Genomic DNA, 24,865 nt, shown 5'->3' on the forward strand with positions numbered 1-24,865 from the left:
ACGAACCAAGTCCAGTTAGCCCTTAAATCCTTAAAACATAATATTACCAATATATTGGTGGATCTTTAGTATTATGCTTTACCTCATACAAATATCATATGTTTATTTTCACAATTTGTTTGATAATATCAAAACCGTTTCATTCCTGTTTCAACTTTTAACTATTCGGTATTTGGAAACAACGTCGACACTGTCTGAGGTCTGTTGTGTACACAGCAACTAGTGGACATCATCTCATAATTCCTGCTTTTGTGTCTTAATTTATGCTAAGGTGTGTATTAGTTTGACGGTCGAATATCCGACAAATGTTGACCAATACGTGGTTTCTTTGCGTTGACTATTGTCTGTGCATCATTCATTGTCTTGCATAAATATGCTGTGCATCTTTCGTCTCTCAGACCCAAAGGAAATTTATTCAATGGGTGTAAAGCAACCAGGCGAATAGTATTTTGGGGAAAAACTCGGCATCCAAAACTTCAGTCATATTGTGCAATGATCATGCATAGATTAACTTGAACATGGGTTGTCAAACGAAGGGAGGTAATCTCTTTTTGTGTATTACCTCCCCTCAACTGAGGTTTCTGATTTGGGCAACAATGCAGTTTACCGGGCACAGCTCATCATAGCGCTAATTCAGTAATTGGCTCCGGCTGCCGACTATGATTCTCGCTTCACCAGATCGGACATGCATCTTCGGCCCTGAGGGTTAGTTGTGTTAGGGACAAGGTTCAGGGTAGGTTCCCCAAGAGCCACTTTGAGGTCCTACAATCAAGACACGACCCTTGATGTTGGGTCATGTCTTGACTGAAGGGCCCTCTCTCAGCTCTTGACTAGGTTACCCCAACTCTATCCTTATCCCTTGTATTGTTTTTCCCCAGCATGCACCCCATATTACGATCATTAGGGTTAGGTTCCCTTTTTCGATCAAATATATCTTTTCGATCCTTTTGGGTTGGGCACCACTTCCCGATCAAACAACCCTTTACAATCCCTAGGCACCTACTGAGCATGGACAGAAAGGTAAACAATTGGGTGCTGATGACTTGGTAAACAAGCACTAATTATCTGTGATAGCGCCTATGGTCCCGTGGTAGGGTGTTGGCTAGTTAGATTAATTCATCATTAGCCTAGCTTAGCTTCAAGCTGGCAACATGAATTGCAATCTGAAAAAGTGTGCCTGGTAAAGTGCACTACTCCTACTTTTAAAAGAGTATTGATTGCTATGGATTGTTATTGTTGCATATTTTCAGATGTTACCGTGGATACTGTTTGTCAACAAGTCAAATGCTGACAATGAACTGAAGCAGACATTTTGCATGGACATGCTGAATGGAGTGAATGTTATCAGTGACAATTTATTAGACTAAAAAAATGGCGACCATTCAGAGAATCTGATAATTTCATTTGCTATGATACTTTGATATCTCACTTTCATGAATATGCCTTTGCTATAATTAGGTCCAAACACATCACCAGATTTCAAGGCGTACATGAATTTCAGTGCCGCAGTTAAATTACTGGGGGCTTGTCATATCGACTACTACCCTCTTGTATCATTACAATTTGCCATAGGCTTGGAACATAATAACAATGTAACACCTTGTAGATCAACAATATACCACAAAGTTTTGTTTTCAGAAAATTTAGTTTACAATATGAAATCAGAGGATCCAGATGAACCAATCAAATCCTTACCTCACAAGTGAATCAGGTCACCGGCTGCCGTATTCAAACTTTGATGTACGATGCACTTTTGAAATTAGAGAAGTTTTAATGCAAGAAATAACATCAGAGATGGATGTAGAACCCTTTCCATTTCTCACTTTTAAAGTCATTTTTGCAGTTAACAGAGCAAATGTATCTGAAAGTTTTCCAGCGTTTGAAATATTGTCGCCATTTTGAAATTACATCTTGGGTTACCCCCCTTGCCTTGTGATCACAAGGTGTATGGTTATTTGAGTGTGAAAATAACATAATATTTTGAAGGCGTCACTGAAATTTCAAGGCAAAAGTGCCAATAAATAAGAATATGATAATGAATAAGGAAGAGTTACCGTTCTATTGTCAGAAAAACCCTTGAACACCCAGTAATCTGAGTGTAGCATTGAAATTTGCAGACGCCTTGAAATCTGGTGTTGCATCCTGACCTGATAATTGAGAATGAGATCATTCCATGACATCACGTCACATAATTAATAATTAATTGGTAGGTCCCCAGCACCTCATATAATTCATGGAAGAGTTGACTGGTATTAATAGCAACAGTGAATGGCGAGAGTGGCTGCTTATCACCTTCGTGTGCATGGAAAACCAAATGTATGACGGTCTCTTGTAGGCAAGACGGGTGCGCTCCATGGTACTGAGTTACCTCCTGTCTGACCTGTCTGCTACACACAGATTTGAAGAAAGTAAACATGTTACTACGCAATAGCAAATGTGTCATTCGTGTGCCTGAAAAATGACATAAATGTCTTCTTTCTACGATAAATAAGTTTTCGAAAATACTAAAATTATGTTTCTGAAAAATATGCACATGGGAGAAATTTGCTTTCAAAAACCAGCTAATTTTGCTCAAATTTTGCACATTTTTCTATAAAATTGACCACTTAATGTTTTCTTATTATATTTCCTTTAATGTCATTTGATAAATAGTATACCCTGGGTAGCTATCAATAACACTTGTAGACACGTTTTTGTGCTACATGGATAAATCAGTTAACCGTGGACAGACAGGCATGCATACACGTAGCGGGGACCCGTCTCGCTTACACATATGTCCTCTACTGATCACAGTAACATGCCACCACCTGAGTGTTAAATTTACTTTGCTAAATAGTAACAGCTGATTAACAGGGCGGGGGCATCTACAGTAACATCAAGTTGCACCCACTGACCCAGGCACCCAGGAACCCACTGACCCAGGCACCCAGGAACCCTGGCACCCACTGACCCAGGCACCCATTCATCCAGGCACCCACTGACCCAGACACCCACTGACCCAGACACCCACTGACCCAGGCACCCACTGACCCAGGCACCCACTGACCCTTGCACCCACTGACCCAGGCACCCACTGACCCAGGCACCCACTGACCCAGGCACCCACTGACCCTGGCACCCACTGACCCTGGCACCCACTGACCCAGGCACCCACTGACCCAGGCACCCACTGACCCTGGCACCCACTGGCCAAGGCATGTCTCCATTACCTTTTTTCCCTACAGCTGTGGATATTGTTATCAGCAACATCTTTCTGTGTTTATGTATTCCAAACATAGAGATTTGATTGAAGAAACATTTTAAAACAACATTCCAAATATATGAGCTGTGCAGTTTGTTAGTAAAATGGTCCTGAATAGCTCGAATTGAATTCTGACACTGGCTTAAGGGAACTGACCACTTGAAACAAGAGCTCATCATGTTTGCTTTGTATCAATCTTTAAAGAAGTACATGATCCTTGTCATGTATGTTATCTCCCAGACTGCAGCAGTGACCTGTCATGGCTGAGAACCAGGGTGTGAGCGCGTTCCCTCTGCCTCCTATGCAGTATGCTGTGATCTACACTGACGAGAACACGAAGAAGGGGAGGACGCCACACCCGCCGCCACCCATACAGGTAACTAAGGGTGGCACGAGCAACTTCCCCGTGTGATTTGATCCAGGCAGAGGTGATGTACTGTCCCTTGTCTGTGTATGTTACAAGACCCTTATTCAAAGTCTAAGTAATCCGTGAGTGAAGTGTAACTTTCATGACTCTCCCGACATTTCTCCCACACATTGAATTCAGTGTAAGGCACCCTGTACTGTATTGTGTTGGTGTTTTGGTCAAAGACACTGTGTACATGCCGAAGAGGTACCTTGGGCCAGATCCACAAAGTGTACGTAGCACAACGACATTTCATAAGCCAGGCTTAGCCTATGATAAACTATATATAGAGAATCTCACCCGAGTGTATTTTGATATCAGATATATCAACATGAGTTGATAAAAGTTGAAAAATTCCGAGGCTTGCAGAGGATTTTGCCACTTTTATCAACGAATGTTGATATATTTGATATCAAAAGACACAAGGGTGAGATTTTATTTATCATCCAACATCATTCTTCCAGCTTTTTCAATTTGTAGACAGAAATAAGCAGTGTCTTTAGTGTAAAAAGTACTGCTAACAGTATAAGTAGCAGAGCCATTAGTGATGTCATTTGATTGTGACGTCATGGTAACCAGTGACGTCACAATGGTCTTCAAAGCATTGTGATGTCATTTCATTGCAAGCGATATCTCCTGTGGGAGCCAGTTTTGGATGATAAAGATATGATAGCTTGTAACGCTACCAAAGCTTTGTAGATCATGACATTGAAGGGGTTCATTGGAACCTATAGCACTCGACTTGTACTAGTTGCTTATCTCTCTCTATTTCTGAAAGGTAGTGGAAACTTCCTGAACTTGTTCCCAGAGAACAGAAATACAGCTCACCAGAACGTACCCCTGGCCTGTGCGTGTGCACCAGTAACATGTGACCAACTGGTGTACTTGTCCTTCTCTTCTAACATCTATTCATCATATCTAACGATTATTTTTATATTTGGCTTAATTCTTTTCATATTTTGGACTTAAAATGTTTAATAATGTGTGTAATCATGTAATATATGTGCTGTGCGTGTTTCTTTAATAGCACATAAGTTTTGTAGAAGGATAGACTGATAAAGTGCTCCTGAATTATTTCATAAATCATAAGGATTGGGCTGTTAATTATGATAATAGAAGATAGGGCTGGGACGAGTCCAAGTTTACTAAACAGGTACCCGACCCCCTATTACCCGACCCTACCCGGGTACCCGCTGTAGGTCTCAAGAGATAGGTACAAACTGTCCACTTGGGAAAAGTTTGCCCTCGCAAAATGTATTTAGAAGGACGTATAAAATGATCAGGTCATGCCTACACTGAAGTTTACTGCATGAAGTTTTATCTTTATTCAAACATATACAAGTCAGAAGGAATGGGTGCATAGTCAGAAAGAAATGGGAACATAAGTGACATGTAGTGTAACCATGGTGTTCTAGATAATTTTTGTCATTAAACAATATATCACGTGACTAACCACGGGTCCGGGTAGTCCTGTGGGTACCTGGGTCCTACTCGGTACCCACCCGACCGAGTACCCGAGTTGCCCGTCACAGCCCTATTAGAAGACTATAATTTCAACAAATCAACTATTCATGTATGCATTAAGTGCATTTGCTCAAGGCTGTAAATGAAAACAAAATTTTTTTAATTTTTTTTAGACAATGCAATGATTATGACACATTAAAAGTCAGTCATGTTAAATATGCACATCATAAGTAATTTTGGAAACCATTTTCAAAAAGGTGACAATATATTATCATCAAATCATACAGTGACTGTGTTTTGTCTGTGAGTGGAAGTGTAGAGACTATAGTCCCTGGGATGGCAAGGTTAATCTGACCCGGGTAAAACCATGTAAATGGTTCATTAGCATCAAGTCTCGTCAATCTCATTCATTCACCATGTTCTTTGTGGATCTTTTCTCAGGATAACTACACCATGTTTGGAGCTCCTTTCACCGCTGACGATGCCATCATTCGACCACTGGAGGCATCCGGCTGCAAGCGGCTCTATCCTCAAAACTACGACCACAAACGTGAACTAAAGAAACTGAACCACTCCATTCTTGTGAACTTCTTGGACATGTTAGAAATCTTGATCCGTGCCCCGGAGTCCCTGAAGCGGACGGAGAAGCTGGAGGACCTGAACCTGCTGTTCATCAACCTGCACCACCTGGTGAACGAGTTCCGCCCCCACCAGGCCCGCGAGACACTCAGGGTCATGCTGGAAGTCCAGAAGAACCAGCGGCTGGAGATCGCTGACCGCTTCCAGCAGCACCTGGACAAGGTGAAGGAGCTGATAGAGAACGCGCTGGCCAAGCTCCCCGAGGACGTCAACCTCGACTCCAAGTTGCTGGTTGAGAGTGAGCTGATGTTGCAGAATGCAGGCACGCTCAATGATGTTTCTGATGATGGCGAGCAGTGTGACAGACTGGACAGCATGATGTGTGACATTGTTGATGGAATGAGCTGAGGGAGATGTCACTGTCGATGTTTGTATGTCATTGTCGATGTTTGTATGTCATGTATGTTGCAATGTAATCATGGGAAGAGTATTAAACACATTATCATATACAACTACATGTGTCTGTGATAGAAATGCCTTTATTATCCCCCGCCACGAAGTGGAAGGGGGATATAGGAATGGGTGCCGGCTGTCCGTCACATTTCGTTTCCGGTGCAGATCTTGAAAACCGTACCATATTTCTTCACCAAACTTGACACATGGATAGGTCTAGTGGTGAACTGGTGCCTTTTGATAGTTTGGGATTTTAAAAAAAATTTATATTTCGAGTTTCTATGGCAACGACTTTGACTTTGACTGAAAATGGCGGTAGTCCTTGTTTCCGGAGCAGATCTTGAAAACCGTACCATATTTCTTCACCAAACTTGGCACAAAATGTCATCTCGCAGTATTGAATACATTTCCTTTTCTTGTTGGTAAGCTCTGCATTGCTTGTGTGTATGTTCCTTCAAAAGTGTCATGGACACGGTTGTTGCATTCACTGACTAACTTCATGCAGAAACACAACTCATTACAAATACAACAGTGTAACTGATCTTAAACCTACTCAACTATATAAACACTGCCTCCTATCCTGTATATATTCTTGTCAACCACACTCTGTACTTCACTTGCTTGATAACGATGTTAGAACCTACACTGAAACCATCGATTCTAACTGTAATAAAGAAGTTGTTCGTCCATATGTCTCATCCTTACTCATTACAAATACAGTTACATATTCTATCATAAACTGCAGATGGCAAAACAACACCAGTAATAACTTTTTTTAGTGCTGCAATTAGGCCATTTACAAAAAGGCCCAGTGAACATAGTTCACAGGAGCTAAGGATTTGCACACAACTGGACGTGTCATATTGGCGGGGGATATGAGTATTTCATGCTTGTTCTGTATTAACTTCCCAGTAGTCATCTAGATGCCAAACCTGAGATGAACATGTAGTCACAAAGAAGTAAGCAATGTAAATTTGAGGAACACGCCTAATGTGTAAAAATATAATTCAGTAGGGATATGGATCCTGTTTTGATATTTAAATTTGACTTGAACCCTAATTCATTAATCATGTTAATATGAGTTTTTGAATTTGCAGGTTTCAGATAATTTGAAAACTCTTAATTGAATATGCAGCAGATTTCTCAATTCTCCCACGGCACCATCAGTGTGCACTCAACAATCATTCTCAGCTCCCTGGGGAGTATACAATCTAGCAAGCACAATACTGAATGAATGTAGTTTGATGCCACAGTCAGAAATATTCCAGTTTCCTGTGTGTCATTGCAGCCTGTAAATACACATGTAAGTTCAAATCTGGACAAGAAAGTTGAAATTATTGCTAATAATGTCCTACAATAATTCAAGGGCCATCCAATTCCATTCAACCAAACACCATCCATGTGCTACAATATATACGGCCATCCAATTCCATTCAACCAAACACCATCCCTGTCCTACAATATATACGGCCATCCAATTCCATTCAACTAAACACCATCTATGTCCTACAATATATACGGCCATCCAATTCCATTCAACCAAACACCATCCATGTCCTACAATATATACGGCCATCCAATTCCATTCAACCAAACACCATCCATGTCCTACAATATATACGGCCATCCAATTCCATTCAACCAAACACCATCCCTGTCCTACAATAATTTAAGGGCCATCCCATTCCATTCAACCAAACACCATCTATGTCCTACAATAATTTAAGGGCAATCCCATTCTATTCAACCAAACACCATCCATGTTGGTAGTGGCAACACGTCAGCAATTATACGACGTGTAAATGCAGTTCCTCTACACATGAGTATCAGAAGAAAGGTAGCACTATCACTGTCAGTAAGACGGACTATCTTGATCTCGACGAGAGACGCCGCCAACATATCAATGAACACGTCGGAACATTGTCCAATCGTGAATAGAAGTTGAAACATGAAAGAAGATAAATTATTTAACAACTGGGTAAGAGATACGAGATTACGTCATTGAACCCGTTGAGACCAACTATATCCTTTTGTAGAATAGCATATTTTAAGTACAAAAGCTAATATTTTAAGTAAAAGGACTTCCATACAAGAATCATTTAGACACCAAACAAGCCATATCTGGGGAATCAAAAAGTAAAATACAAATTTAGAACAAATTTTGAGACAGTTAATCTTGATTGTATTTGGACAAATGAGTTGCCAAAAGAGGAGTGGTCAGATTTGTTTGTTTGTTTGTTGTTTATACCGGGGATATTACAACATCCCTGTTTATGAGATTTAACCCGACTGGAGAACAATAGCATGACATCACTGGAGGTTTATAAATATGACATTCACAGTGCCTTCTAGCCTGTATGTTTCTGCCCTACAACATCCCTGTTTATGAGATTTAACCCGACTGGAGAACAATAGCATGACGCCACTGGAGGTTTATAAATATGACATTCACAGTGCCTTCTAGCCTGTATGTTTCTGCCCTACAACATCCCTGTTTATGAGATTTAACCCGACTGGAGAACAATAGCATGACATCACTGGAGGTTTATAAATATGACATTCACAGTGCCTTCTAGCCTGTATGTTTCTGCCCTACAATATCCCTGGTTATGAGATTTAACCCGACTGGAGAACAATAGCATGACGCCACTGGAGGTTTATAAATATGACATTCACAGTGCCTTCTAGCCTGTATGTTTCTGCCCTACAATATCCCTGGTTATGAGATTTAACCCGACTGGAGAACAATAGCATGACATCACTGGAGGTTTATAAATATGACATTCACAGTGCCTTCTAGCCTGTATGTTTCTGCCCTACAATATCCCTGGTTATGAGATTTAACCCGACTGGAGAACAATAGCATGACGCCACTGGAGGTTTATAAATATGACATTCACAGTGCCTTCTAGCCTGTATGTTTCTGCCCTACAATATCCCTGGTTATGAGATTTAACCCGACTGGAGAACAATAGCATGACGCCACTGGAGGTTTATAAATATGACATTCACAGTGCCTTCTAGCCTGTATGTTTCTGCCCTACAATATCCCTGGTTATGAGATTTAACCCGACTGGAGAACAATAGCATGACGCCACTGGAGGTTTATAAATATGACATTCACAGTGCCTTCTAGCCTGTATGTTTCTGCCCTACAATATCCCTGGTTATGAGATTTAACCCGACTGGAGAACAATAGCATGACGCCACTGGAGGTTTATAAATATGACATTCACAGTGCCTTCTAGCCTGTATGTTTCTGCCCTACAACATCCCTGGTTATGAGATTTAACCCGACTGGAGAACAATAGCATGACATCACTGGAGGTTTATAAATATGACATTCACAGTGCCTTCTCGCCTGTATGTTTCTGCCCTACAACATCCCCGTTTATGAGATTTAACATGACTGGAGAACAATAGCATGACATCACTGGAGGTTTATAAATATGACATTCACAGTGCCTTCTAGCCTGTATGTTTCTGCCCTACAACATCCCTGGTTATGAGATTTAACCCGACTGGAGAACAATAGCATGACGCCACTGGAGGTTTATAAATATGACATTCACAGTGCCTTCTAGCCTGTATGTTTCTGCCCTACAATGTCCCGTCTTCCATCTCTGAAATTTGAAAACAAATGATTCAGAGTTGTGATTCACCTGCAAAAAGAAAGAATAGTAACTTTGTAAAATATAAGTCATGTATCGGGATACGAATCATATTGCATCCATAGTATCCGTATTGTATCGCGTCCCCTGCCTATTTAAAGGCGACTTGCCGAAGCTGCATCATCTGTATCTTACAGGGATGTGAAATCTCCGCGGAAACGCGGAAAATCGCGTTTTTTAAAACAGTAGTCCTCGGAAAAAAATCATCTTCCGCGTAAAAATTTAATAATATTTTTTAAAAAAACACTCCGAAAATATGATCGAAAACCGGACAATTGGCGCGGATTATCCTGTTTTCGATCAGAGCTTTCACCAGCATAGGTTTTCGGACATCATACGTTTTCTGTCACGAATACTTGCACTATAACGTGGGGTGTGGCGTCACACATAAATTGTAAATACTCAGAGTCAGCTGATGGCTTGTTTTTAAGATAAAGTTGTCTTTTAGCCTGTAAGTGAATGAGATGTTTTACAGTTGTTCATGTGATAAGCAAGAAAACTATGAATGTTTCCTCAGCGTCCAAAACCCCATGTCATGGGGATATATGTTGTATTAATGTCTTATGTTTGCAATGGAGTTTTGTTTTTTTCATCAAAAGGTAAGTACAAGGTAAGTTTTTTTCAATATGCTTCAACATGGGGAAAGGGTCAGACATTGCACGCTTGTGACAGTTGTCCTTGTGTCTGGGGGATGGGGGTTGAAGTTTATGGCAGTATTGCTCCCAGACCTGGCGGGTAGCCAGGTGCGCGAAAGCTATGCCCGATTTTTTAAAAGTACTGATTTAACTTCGAAATTTTATTGCATCTGCCATCTTGTTTATTTGACTTATTGACTTTTGCCATTGACTTATTACATTTCTTGGTGTGAATGTTGTCCAAACTGCACGAAATTTCTTAAAATGCAATCAAATGTTTTAAAAATTTCTGGGGGGTGAGTGTAGAGTGAGTGAGTGAGTATGGTTTAACACCGCTTTTAGCAATATTCCAACAATATCGGGGCGGGGGACACCAGAAATGGGCTTCACAAATTGTACCCATTTCGGGAATTGAACCTTGGTCTTCGGAGTGACGTGCGGACGCTGAAACCACTAGGCTACCCCACCACCCTACCACCCCTGTGTGTGTAGATCTGACAAACAGTCCATAGGACCTTGACTTGTCACTTCAGTCTTGTTCGCGATGGTCACTTCAGACTGTTCATGATGGTCACTTCTGTGTGCATGATGTCACTTCAGTCTTGTTCATGATGGTCACTTCTGTGTGCATGATGTCACTTCTGTGTGCATGATGTCACTTCAGTCTTGTTCATGATGGTCACTTCTGTGTGCATGATGTCACTTCAGTCTTGTTCATGAAGGTCACTTCAGACTGTTCATGATGGTCACTTCTGTGTGCATGATGTCACTTCAGACTGTTCATGATGGTCACTTCTGTGTGCATGATGTCACTTCAGACTGTTCATGATGGTCACCTCTGTGTGCATGATGTCACTTCAGTCTTGTTCATGATGGTCACTTCAGACTGTTCATGATGGTCACTTCTGTGTGCATGATGTCACTTCAGTCTTGTTCATGATGGTCACCTCTTTGTGCATGATGTCACTTCAGTCTTGTTCATGATGGTCACCTCTGTGTGCATGATGTCACTTCAGTCTTGTTCATGATGGTCACCTCTGTGTGCATGATGTCACTTCAGACTGTTCATGATGGTCACTTCTGTGTGCATGATGTCACTTCAGACTTGTTCATGATAGTCACCTCTGTGTGCATGATGTCACTTCAGTCTTGTTCATGATGGTCACCTCTGTGTGCATGATGTCACTTCAGTCTTGTTCATGATGGTCACCTCTGTGTGCATGATGTCACTTCAGTCTTGTTCATGATGGTCACCTCTGTGTGCATGATGTCACTTCAGTCTTGTTCATGATGGTCACCTCTGTGTGCATGATGTCACTTCAGACTGTTCATGATGGTCACTTCTGTGTGCATGATGTCACTTCAGACTTGTTCATGATAGTCACCTCTGTGTGCATGATGTCACTTCAGTCTTGTTCATGATGGTCACCTCTGTGTGCATGATGTCACTTCAGTCTTGTTCATGATGGTCACCTCTGTGTGCATGATGTCACTTCAGTCTTGTTCATGATGGTCACTTCTGTGTGCATGATGTCACTTCAGTCTTGTTCATGATGGTCACTTCTGTGTGCATGATGTCACTTCAGTCTTGTTCATGATGGTCACCTCTGTGTGCATGATGTCACTTCAGACTGTTCATGATGGTCACTTCTGTGTGCATGATGTCACTTCAGACTTGTTCATGATAGTCACCTCTGTGTGCATGATGTCACTTCAGTCTTGTTCATGATGGTCACCTCTGTGTGCATGATGTCACTTCAGTCTTGTTCATGATGGTCACCTCTGTGTGCATGATGTCACTTCAGTCTTGTTCATGATGGTCACCTCTGTGTGCATGATGTCACTTCAGTCTTGTTCATGATGGTCACCTCTGTGTGCATGATGTCACTTCAGACTGTTCATGATGGTCACTTCTGTGTGCATGATGTCACTTCAGACTTGTTCATGATAGTCACCTCTGTGTGCATGATGTCACTTCAGTCTTGTTCATGATGGTCACCTCTGTGTGCATGATGTCACTTCAGTCTTGTTCATGATGGTCACCTCTGTGTGCATGATGTCACTTCAGTCTTGTTCATGATTGTCACTTCTGTGTGCATGATGTCACTTCAGTCTTGTTCATGATGGTCACTTCTGTGTGCATGATGTCACTTCAGTCTTGTTCATGATGGTCACTTAAGACTGTTGAGCAGTGTATTGATGGACATTAAGCAATAAATTAACTGTTATTTAATTTTTTGTGTTGTGACAATATATCTTTCTTGTGGACGAGATTTGCTTAATTCCTTCAAAACCTACTTAACGAGAGTACACTGTCCCATCCAACGGGATTAGATTGAGTTAGTGAGTGAGGTGAAATGGGGTTTAACCTCTCGTCCAAAAGTATTGCACTTACACAGCGACGTGCATGCACGTGCGTGTGTACGTGTGTGCGGACTAATGCCTATTTATAGTGCCAGCCCACTGAGATACAATGCCGCAGTTTAACACGAATACCCCACTGACACACAGTATACTGACTCCGAGCAGACCAGTCCTTGTTTTTACCCCTTAATGCCGAGCGCCAGACAGGGTAACAACAAGTACCATCTTTTAGCATCTTTTGGTATGTCGCGGACGCTCTACCACTAGACCACGGAGGCGGTCAGTTAGTGAGTAAGTAAGTTGGGTGTAACGCATTTTTTGTTTGAACGACCATGAACATTATTTCAGTTATATACTGAACAACATGAGTTCCTGTGACATTGATTAAGATTTAATGCAAAGGCGTCGCACAAAGTCCTGTGGGATATCTGTCCATGTCTGCTTGGAGCATGTTTCGAAGTTCCTGGACTGTCTGTGGAACACGTGGTTGACGTCGAAGGCACTTGAAATGCATTGGCTTCTTGCCGGGTTGTTTGTCCAGCTTACAAACGTCCAAGGGCTTGGTGTCGCTGATTTCTTGCCAATCTTGGCATGTGGTAGCAGTTCAAAAACGAATGAATGTTATCCGATCTGGGTGGATTTTTATAGGGCAAGAAATGGGGGAACGCATGTGCATTTCAATTTGCACGGAACTCGCGTGCATCGGGTTACCATGGCCGTTGCCGTGATGCGTTTGGGCGATCGGTTTTGTTTTTTTTATCATCAAATTTCATTGTCCGAACAAGGTGATGTTAAATTTTAGAAACTTTGACAAAAATTACCCAGATATTTAAATGACAACTTTTCATGCAAGTTTGCTTGGGGTGACGTTTCTTTTGCGGTTCAGTATATTTATTTCCAGTATCATCTGGAACGTGTACCGTCAATTGGATGGTCTCTGACCAGTCTGCATGTCCCCACTAACTGTTCTGTGAGTTTTTCGTCAGTCTAGTTAGATGCTAGAAACTGTGGCTGCGAATAGTGGTTCCCTACTCACCCCATCGATATTTATATTGGAAGGAGGTCATCACCTGCTGAAGGTGCAAGAAGTAGCCCCGTCACGTGTGTATATAAACAACAATTGTCTGTAATTCTGATTATCACCCGTGAAGATCAGGGTTAGAATTGGTCTTCAGCAACCCATGTTCGTCGTAAGAGGCGACTAACGGGATCGGGTGGTCAGGCTCGCTGACATGGTTGATGCATGTCATCGATCCCAATTGTGTGGATCGATGCTCATGATATCAATCACTGGATTGTCTGGTCCAGACTTGATTATTTACAGACTGCCGTCATATAGCTGGAATATTTCTGAGTGCGGCGTTGAACAACAGCAATACTGATTGTCGTGACATCGGCCAAGCCTTCCAGTGACTTCAAACAGAAAATTACAAGCGTAACGTCGCCGTCTACTCCCGCTATCTATAGTTTATAGTAATATTAGTGATTCCCAAATTTATTGCATGTTTTACATCAAGTAAAGCGTTTAAACTAATCATTAGTTACCACGTAGGTGGAGAATACGTCCCTTTGTATTGAGTTATTCTTTATTTCACATACTGAAGAGGCCACATGCCTATAGTACAATTTGAAGAGTATACAGTTTTATACAATTTATGTACACATCTCACTAGATCAACTCACGTCATTCCACCTCATACAACATATTCTATAACATCATATCATATTGTATCATTATTATAAGATCATACTATATAGTATTAATTTGATATAACATTATCATAACATACTATACATACCATCGTACCATATATCACAACTATATTGTATCACATTTCAACATGTCATATCACACAACACATTAGCAATGTCATAGCTTGTCCCATCATATCTTATCATATCATACCATATAATGCCATGTCATTCCGTGCCAATTTATTTCATATCAATCAATCAATATTTATTCAACACTGGAAGACCGCAAGCCATATAATATGTACACTAAAAAACAGTATTTACACAATTTCTATAATACACATAATATATTTAGGAGATAAACATACTGTGTTTTCAATGTAGAGCTAGGTTACCTGTAGATTTAACCCCGCTGAATTGAATTTGGAACCGAACGCGCAGCGTGAGGTTTCAAATGTTAAATTTAGCGCGGTTAAATCTACAGGTAACCTAGCTCTACATTGAAAACACAGTATGTTTATCTCCATTCTACCATGACTAAATAAAATGCGAACTCTTTGGTGTTAGCAAATATACTGAGTGAAGCGGCATGGGTTGAGTTCAGTGTTTTGAGTGGGTTATCGATCTGAATTACGGAATCACCGAACAAATTATGGTGCCGTATATACTCAAGCAGTTTGTTTACACCGTAATACTTCACTCTAACATATGACAGGCATTGAAAGCATATAAGCACGGCAGCTTGGTAAGCTGACATGAGGTGGGCATCCCTAAAGAAAACAAAGCAAGCTTTGCAAGGCTTTCGCTCTACATCGCACGTCACCATTATGACGTCGTATCGCTCATTGTGACGCGAAAGAAATGACGTCACAGTCGTATATAGAAAAGCGCCAAAATTCCAAGCTCTCTGTGTCTCCAAAACGTAAAATCATTCCCTATGTAGATTTCTATCGTGTTTTCTGCACGAAATGTATTGCCACACATCCTTTGAATATTGTAGTAACCGCGTCTGTGCATTTTGTAACCTGTATTTACAGATATAATTATTTAAATATGCCTACCGACAATGACTGAAAATAGTACTATTCTATGAATATTAGCTTCCGCGGTGATGCGGCCGTCAAACCAACTGTTTCAACCAGAGGGGGTTTATTGTGATTTAATAGCCTCTGATTGACCAATCAGAATCGAGTAAATTCATAATTCATGGTAGAATGCATCATATCCCCTCATGTATCATATCACACCACATCACTTCATATCATATCACATCATGTCATGTCACATCATATCATTTCATATACATATAACTATACTTAACCATTTGTAATATCACGTCCCACAATATCATATGACAGCCTAGTAGTTTAATACCATTTCTAACTCTTTTGTTTGTAGTTTATTCAGATGGCAAATATCTATAAATATGTACTTAATGTATATACACAATAGTTTCCTAATACCAAGCAGCTAAGATTATTCTTTCATAAGGTTCTGTCGGTATAAAGAGGCATAATATATGAACATGGACACATTTTGTAAGATACTTCTTTTTGTGTTTGACAGCAATGTAACAAATTTAATAATATTAGGGTACCTGTAATAATAAGCTTGCAGGTATTTTTCTCTAAGGTGTAAATACACTGGACATACAAGTAAGAAATGAAATTCATCTTCTACTGAGTTTAAACTACATAGATTACAGATTCTTTCTTCACGAGGAATGTTTGCATAGCGCCCTGTTTCTATTAAAAGGTCGTGAGAAGAACATCTAAAACGTGAAAGAGCCGTTCGACTTTTGATAAATAATCTTCCATAATTATTTCTGATTTAAACATTTTGTAATAAAAGCATTTGTTTGTTAGAGTCAATGATGCAGTCCAAGATTGTAAATAAATATCCTTTAATCTCTGGGTTAATGAAAGTATAAACATTGGTTTGGAATACACATTTTGGTTTTGCCAAATATCACCAAAGCCACAACTGAAAAGTAATTCTCTAACACCTGTAACCCAGTTTCTTTTCCCATTATTATCATAAACTACCATCATATTATAACACTTTTTTGGCAATCTATATGAGGGCATGTCAATAAGTCTCAGCCAGTATTTAATAACTTTTATATTTATACGTCCCTTTGTAATACGTGGCAACTTTGCCGCACGGAAAGTTGCTATTTTTTATGACAGTATCTTATTACATTGAAACACTTGATTCGTCAGAACATATATGGATATGTATAGAATTGAGAGAAAATGTAAAAACCTTTGAATCATTATCATCGCTAACGGTATTTGTATGGATGTGATCGCTGGCGGAGAGATTAAGCGCCTTGTCAGTGAGTAAATTCCGCCCGCATGACACTCTTCCTGGATGCTTCTTTTCTTTCTTTGTATAAATATAATGATTAGCCTACCAGCGTGTTCCTGTTTCTAGAATATTAATAAATGACTGGCCCGTTATGACAGAATAATGTGTTATTTTCTTAGAAAAGCACATCTGTTGTATTTTCACGAATAAGGACAAACTACCGACGAATATATTCCGAGGCAAGGATCATTCTAGTTCAAGGATGTACCCGCTGTATTGCGGCGCCTTAAACCACTAGATCTCCATTGAACTCTTTTCCTGACATTCAACAACAGTCAAATACTTCAAAATAGTGAAGGTAAAACCCATTTTCCTAAATACTTTGTAGTAATTCATTTCTATGACTTAATTGAGGGTCGGTGGGGTAGCCTAGTGGTTAAAGCGTTCGCTCTTCACGCCGAAGACCAAGGTTCGATTTCCCACATGGGTACAATGTATGCCCATTTCTTGTGTACCCCGCCGTGATATTGCTGATATATTGCTAAAGGCGGCGTAAAAACATACTCATTCACTCACTTAATTGAGATTTAACAATATTTCACTAATATCACGTCAATCACCGCATGCTACTATAATACCAATTTATCTCAATATATATCAAATTAAATGCTGTTTTATTCTTTTAAGTGTGTATTTTTACAGGCCTAGAAGATCAAATACGGATATAAAATAAAACTCCAAAACAGTTATACAATTAATTAAAAAAAGAATTGGGGCACCTTTACGACAGTTCGCAAAGTTTGTTTGGTTTTCTGTAAAGTGTTGCTAAATTGGGGGAGGATGGAGACAGAGAGTCTGGGAGATCAGGGGCAATGTCAGGGTAGCGGTCGATAGTTGACTGTCGCTGACCAGGGATGGGTCAAACGACCACAACACAACAATTAGCGACAACTGGTTTACAAATCACAATGAATGCTCGTGATTACAAAAAAGAAGTAATGTAAAATATGAAAGAGCAGCGAATATACTGCTAGAGGTGTAGAAAGCGCTGGTGTGTGTGTGTGTGTGTGTGTGTGTGTGTGTGTGTGTGTGTGTGTGTGTGTGTGTGTGTGTGTGAGTGTGAGTGTATTGGTGTGTGTTTGCGCGCGAACCTGACCACCCAATCCCGTTAGTCGCCTCGAACGACAAGCATAGTCCCTTTTTACGGCAAGCATGGGTTTTGACATTTGACGCGACTTTAAAACCCATTTCACCCGACCTCATTGTCAGTTAATGCTTGGTTTCACGGTATCACCAGTTAAAGAAAAAGAAGACCCAGCTTGAAAATTGACACAACATAGTTAAACTGCGTCATGATATCAATCACCGGATTGTCAGGTCCAGACTTAACTATTTACAGACCGCCGTCATATAGCCTGAATATTTCTGAGCGCGGCGTTGAACAACAACAATTCTGATTGTCGTGACATCAGCCAAGCTTTTCAGTGACTTCAAACAGACAATAACAAGCATAGCGTCGTCGTCTCCTCCCGCTATCTATAGTTTATAGTAATTTTAGTCATTTCCAAGTTTATTGCATGTTTCACATCAAGTAAAGCGTTTAAACTAATCATTAATTACCACGTAGGTGGAGAATACGTCCCTTTGTAATACGTGGCAACTTTGCCGCACGGAAAGTTGCTATTTTTTATGACAGTATCTTATTACATTGAAACACTTGATTCGTCAGAACATATATGGATATGTATAGAATTGAGAGAAAATGTAAAAACCTTTGAATCATTATCATCGCTAACGGTATTTGTATGGATGTGATCGCTGGCGGAGAGATTACGCGCCTTGTCAGTGAGTAAATTCCGCCCGCATGACACTCTTCCTGGATGCTTCTATTCTTTCTTTGTATAAACATAATGATTAGCCTACCAGCGTGTTCCTGTTTCTAGAATATTAATAAATGACTGGCCCGTTATGACAGAATAATGTGTTATTTTCTTAGAAAAGCACATCTGTTGTATTTTCACGTATAAGGAAAAACTACCGACGAATATATTCCGAGGCAAGGATCATTCTAGTTCAAGGATGTACCTGCTGTATTGCGGCGCCTTAAACCACTAGATCTCCATTGAACTCTTTTCCTGACATTCAACAACAGTCAAATGCTTCAAAATAGTGAAGGTAAAACCCATTTTTCTAAATACTTTGTAGCAATTCATTTCTATGACTTAATTGAGGGTCGGCGGGGTAGCCTAGTGGTTAAAGCGTTCGCTCTTCACGCCGAAGACCAAGGTTCGATTTCCCACATGGGTACAATGTATGCCCATTTCTGGTGTACCCCGCCGTGATATTGCTGATATATTGCTAAAGGCGGCGTAAAAACATACTCATTCACTCACTTAATTGAGATTTAACAATATTTCACTAATATCACGTCAATCACCGCATGCTACTATAATACCAATTTATCTCAATATATATCAAATTAAATGCTGTTTTATTCTTTTAAGTGTGTATTTTTACAGGCCTAGAAGATCAAATACGGATATAAAATAAAACTTCAAAACAGTTATACAATTAATTAAAAAAAGAATTGGGGCACCTTTACGACAATTCGCAAGGTTTGTTTGGTTTTCTGTAAAGGGTTGCTAAATTGGGGGAGGATGGAGACAGAGAGTCTGGGAGATCAGAGGCAATGTCAGGGTAGCGGTCGATAGTTGACTCTGTGGCTGACCATGCAGGGATGAGTCAACCGACCACAACACAACAATTAGCGACAACTGGTTTACAAATCACAATGAATGCTCGTGATTACAAAAATAAGTAATGTAAAATATGAAACAAACAATATACTGCTAGGTGTGTAGAAAGCGCTGGTGTGTGTGTGTGTGTGTGTGTGTGTGTGTGTGTGTGTGTGTGTGTGTGTGTGTGTGTGTTGGTGTGTGTATGTGTCTCTGTGCGAGAGAGTGTATTGGTGTGTGTTTGCGCGCGAGCCTGACCACCCAATCCCGTTAGTCGCCTCTAACGACAAGCATAGTCCCTTTTTACGGCAATCATGGGTTTTGACATTTGACGCGACTTTAAAACCCATTTCACCCGACCTCATTGCAGTTAATGCTTGGTTTCACGGTATCACCAGTTAAAGAAAAGGAAGACCCAGCTTGAAAATTGACACCACATCGTTAAACTGCGTCATGGTATCTCATTGGGCTAGCATTAAAACGGACAAGTAAAATCAGCCAAACATACGTACATGCACGTCGCAAATAAATACATACATACATACATACATACATACATACATACATACATACATACATACATACATACATACATACATACATACATACATACATACATACATACATACATACATACATACATACATTAAATAAATAAATATATAACGTATTTTCTTTTCGAATATTTAAACAAGTCTTGTGCTAACTACATTTACATCAGTGATGAAAGACCCGTGATGACGGGGGTATCAGCAACCCACGGATGCTATGACTGCCTCAGTATCATACGTGATTATTTTTTTTATATTTATCAGCATTCAGTGACCGGTGAGTAATAACGTTAGTTTACACAGACATGTCCCCACCTGATATTTTCCATATTTACTTTATTTACACCTGGCGTCATCCCTGATTTTCAGTGATCCATTTGTAACACTTTCTCAGCTATTTTGCTTTTCACGCTCAATAGAATCTGTTTCGGGGAACAATCGAGACTTTTTGGGGACCCTCTCCGAAAAGACAAAATGCAAAAGCACTTTGTTTTTGTTTAATAAATTCATCATGACCCTCCCGAAATATGTACATCAATTATTTTAAGACCCTCCCCCCGAGACTTTTCATATATTTTGGTGGCCCTCGCCTGATTTAAACCGGCCACACACACACCCAACCCCATACCCTACCAATATTCTGGCGTGAATATTTAAAATTTTCAATTCATGAATATTTTCTTCAAAATTTTAAATGATAAATTTAGTTGTTAAACATAGTTATACTATATTATTTAGTTACTTTTTTACAATTGAAAATGTTATTTCTATGATACATTAGACTGAAGGCTGCATTAATAATTTATTTTCACTTTCCGAGAAAGCAATTCCCTCGTCAAATTTAGGTATCACTTTATTGCATCCATTTCTTCTAAAATACTGCCTAATACAGATGTGTATCCTAAACACAATTATAATGATATCAGCCTGCAATACAAATATTGTTTGGTCCTACAACCTCTATTTGAGGATCTGGCACGCACAGAATATGGAGAGGTCCTTGGGCCCGTCACACATTTTGAAAAAGGGAAAATATTTTATTTCTAAGGCTTAAAAAAAATAAAAGAATTGGTTCTCAGGCAATGGTCTTTGAAAATATAGTGCGGGCGGGCGGTGTCTTTCTTTTTTGCCTTGTTCAAACTAGTATGTGACCAAATAAACAGTTGTGTACAATCAACCTGGGAAAGGGCCTCCCTACATAAATGTATTAGTAAAATACTGGAATACAGTATTTGACCAGCGTTGGATTTAGAATTTTTAAGGATTTGTTTTTTAAAATGGAAATAAAAACGAAATGTTTGCCGAACTTTATGATGATGCGGGCGGTGCCTGAGAACCAAGATTATTAGGTTACTTTTTAGCCTAATTATTTATCTTTATGCTTTCATCAAGTTGAATATTCTTCGTGAAACACTTTTAATAATGTGCTGCGTAATTTATCCCGTGATGCAAGGGCGTTATATATGTATCTGATGTTTAAAAGCATTGTATCTAGCTATCACTCGTGACAATGAAAAAAATAATATTTCATATCGGTAATATTGACACTGTCATGTGTATTTCTAATATTGTGTTTGTTAGCTGGTCCGTGAACTCAATTCAGTATAACGACTGAGTGACACGCAAGGTCCATACAAACCTTTTCAATATCCCAGCACCTTAATATGTATATAGTGAATTGAATTTCAGAGAGTCGGTGTATGTACCCCCGTTGTACCGCGTCATATTAAACTGTGGAGTTGCTGTGGCATTGAACCGGAGTATTAAGAGTAATTTTAGCCTCGTTATATCGAGGCACAAAACTGTATTCAAACATAATGCGTTGAGTCATGAGTGAGTGGGCCCACAAAACACAGCTAGTACCTATTACGCAGCCTGTAGATAGAGATCCTGGTCCTATTCAACGTGGTCCGACTTCCTCGTCGACATACTGCTACGTCATTGGCTAAGTTTAGGTATCAATGGGTTTTTCCACTCACTTCCCGGTAAATATCGAGTCGGGGTCGACTGGGTGATTTCTGGGAATTACGTGGTGTGAGTTGGCTTGATACAACGAATAATAACACATGACGATGCCATAGTAATAGCTGGCGTCTAAACATAGCAGCAACTCACGACTCAATTGGATGCCGCGGACTTGTGTTTCGTTGTGTTGTGTTGTGTTACACAGTCCTCGTTTGCTATTACCTCGGATACACTAACGCGGTGGAGTGGGATATTTCTGTCTAGTTCGAACCTGTAATGTTTTAGCCAGGTGAGTACTGTTTACTGTTACACATGGGTTTGAGGATGGGGTGGGGGTGGGGGGTGGCAGAGGAGGGTGGGGTCGCTGTTTTAACCACGCAGTTATTTCTGAAATGTGTTACTGATATCCCACGGGACATTTAACACGTATACCTGGCTTGTAGCTCACAGGATCAACGCCTGTATTTCGCGTTGAGAGGACGTTAACACTGGCTTTTGTTGTACAATGATCTACCTAAAAATGTTTATAAGATGTGTTAGAACAGACAAGATCTATAACCCTAATTGTGAACCATCAGCGGTATAAATAGTAACACAATGGGTTCAATCAAGGTGTGGCGTGTAAGATCGAACTTTAAATGTCAGTGTGACCGATGGACGGTGTTGGTATTATGTTGTAAACACTAACGTGTTTATCGATCAAATCATTGCAACTATATTCATGCTATTTGCAAAACAAATACACGTATTTATGTGTGTGACAATCACCTAAGAAGGATTACAACATAGGCAGTACCTCATGCATATGCATGAAGTCAGTATCTCATGCATATGCATGAAGTCAGTATCTCATGCATATTCATGTTTTCCTCCCCCAACATAGACCACGTCTTGCCTGGACTGTGTGATGTCCGATTTAACATAAATAGATGTGGTATACGTGTCGCCCTTAAATCATTATGAATTCTTCAATATAGTTTAAAGCGCTTGAAATGAAGGTAGGAGGAGAATTTATAAATGTCAACTTCTTTATTATGAGTTAGACAATGTTTCGTAGTATAGACTGCTTCTTCGTTACTGCATACTCCGAAACGTTGTGTTCCTCATAATAAAGAAGTTGATGTCCATAAGTTCTCTTCCTTATGTGTATCCCTTCTAAATGCCTTTCAAAGACTTGAAATAAAGTGTTAAATATTCTATTAATTTCTCTGGAATATTGATTTTCTAATCACGTCGACCTCCTTTGCCAGTGTAGATATAGACTTCCCCCCACATCAAGCTGACATACTGATATAACTGGAATACTGTACAAAACGGCGTGAAACCCAACCCACTCACTCACTAGATAATTACGTAGTAATTAATGTCGTACGTGAAACTAAGACGTGGTGTCTTTGTAGCTAATGTCCCCGTGTACGTGGTAAATAGGGAGACAGGCGACAAAGCAGTGTGGGAATTACATTTGTAACCTGATGTTGGACTGACATTGGTCCCGACTGTGATTAGTCTTAAAGGAGACCCCATGTCGTAATACGTAAGCTAGAAAGGAACATATGATATTAAGTGAAATCTAATTATCGGACAATTTGAGATTTTATATAACACCCGCTGACAAAAGAAATCGTAGTTGTCTTAGAAGTCTTGAGATGTGCTACGCATCGTCTTAGGATTTACCATGTGTTCGTGTAGAGAGAGTATGGTTTCACCATCTGTTCGTGTAGAGAGAGTAAGGTTTCACCATCTGTTCGTGTAGAGAGAGTATGGTTTCACCATCTGTTCGTGTAGAGAGATTTCACCATCTGTTCGTGTAGAGAGAGTATGGTTTCACCATCTGCTCGTGTAGAGAGAGTATGGTTTCACCATCTGTTCGTGTAGAGAGAGTATGGTTTCACCATCTGCTCGTGTAGAGAGAGTAAGGTCTTACCATCTGTTCGTGTAGAGAGAGTAAGGTTTCACCATCTGCTCGTGTAGAGAGAGTATGGTTTTACCATCTGTTCGTGTAGAGAGAGTATGATTTCACCATCTGTTCGTGTAGAGTGAGTATGGTTTCACCATCTGTTCGTGAAGAGAGAGTATGGTTTCACCATCTGTTCGTGTAGAGAGAGTATGGTTTCACCATCTGTTCGTGTAGAGAGAGTATGGTTTCACCATCTGTTCGTGTAGAGAGAGTATGGTTTCACCATCTGTTCGTGTAGAGAGTATGGTTTCACCATCTGTTCGTGTAGAGAGAGTATGGTTTTACGCGCTTTTAAAATTATTCCAGCAATATCACAAGATGCTCCAGGAAAAAGCCTGCCACATCGTCCTCGGGGGAATTCTCCGTGTTTCGACACTTTCAATAAACACTTTAACCACTGGACTACCCCGCTACCAAGTTATAATTGGAAAGGTAGAATCATATATATATCATATAAATATAATATTTATAACAAGACACAAAGCTGAATACTTTCTCACACATGTTTTATTTGTATCATCGGGGTAACCTGGAATAAAACATGAGGTATTCCGTCTAATCTAGTCGTATCATCAGGGGGAATCTGGAATAAGACATCATGAGGTATTCCGTCTAATCAAATCGTATCATCAAGGAGAATCTGGAATAAGACATCATGAGGTATTCCGTCTAATCTAGTATCATCAGGGGGAATCTAGAATAAGACATCATGAGGTATTCCGTCTAATCTAGTATCATCATGGGGAATCTGGAATAAGACATCATGAGGTATTCCGTCTAATCAAATCGTATCATCAAGGAGAATCTGGAATAAGACATCATGAGGTATTCCGTCTAAT

At 40.0% G+C, this 24,865-nt stretch overlaps 2 protein-coding genes across 3 annotated transcripts in view; both read left to right on the forward strand.

The window, feature by feature from the left end:
* Window positions 1–141: 141 nt before the first annotated feature.
* Window positions 142–6,202, forward strand: LOC125374057 (mediator of RNA polymerase II transcription subunit 7-like). 2 transcript variants are annotated; one of them, XM_048384797.1, is made up of 3 exons: window positions 142–271; window positions 3,482–3,617; window positions 5,553–6,202. In XM_048384797.1, the coding sequence occupies exons 2-3, from the start codon at window positions 3,501–3,503 to the stop codon at window positions 6,096–6,098; spliced, it is 663 nt and encodes a 220-aa protein (XP_048240754.1). In that variant the 5' UTR covers window positions 142–271; window positions 3,482–3,500; the 3' UTR covers window positions 6,099–6,202. The 2 variants fall into 2 exon arrangements, with proteins under 2 accessions (XP_048240754.1, XP_048240755.1); XM_048384798.1 differs by lacking the exon at window positions 142–271 and adding an exon at window positions 583–705.
* Window positions 6,203–22,062: 15,860 nt separating this feature from the next.
* Window positions 22,063–24,865, forward strand: part of LOC125374013 (helicase-like transcription factor) — a 36,740-nt gene continuing 33,937 nt past the window's right edge. The window contains exon 1 of the mRNA XM_048384697.1: window positions 22,063–22,358. The gene's annotated coding sequence lies outside the window, so the exon portion shown is untranslated. The remainder of the gene's footprint in view (window positions 22,359–24,865) is intronic.

Source organism: Haliotis rufescens, unplaced genomic scaffold, assembly GCF_023055435.1.
Source record: "Haliotis rufescens isolate VD_foot unplaced genomic scaffold, xgHalRufe1.0.p SCAF_50, whole genome shotgun sequence".
Lineage (NCBI taxonomy): Eukaryota > Metazoa > Mollusca > Gastropoda > Lepetellida > Haliotidae > Haliotis > Haliotis rufescens.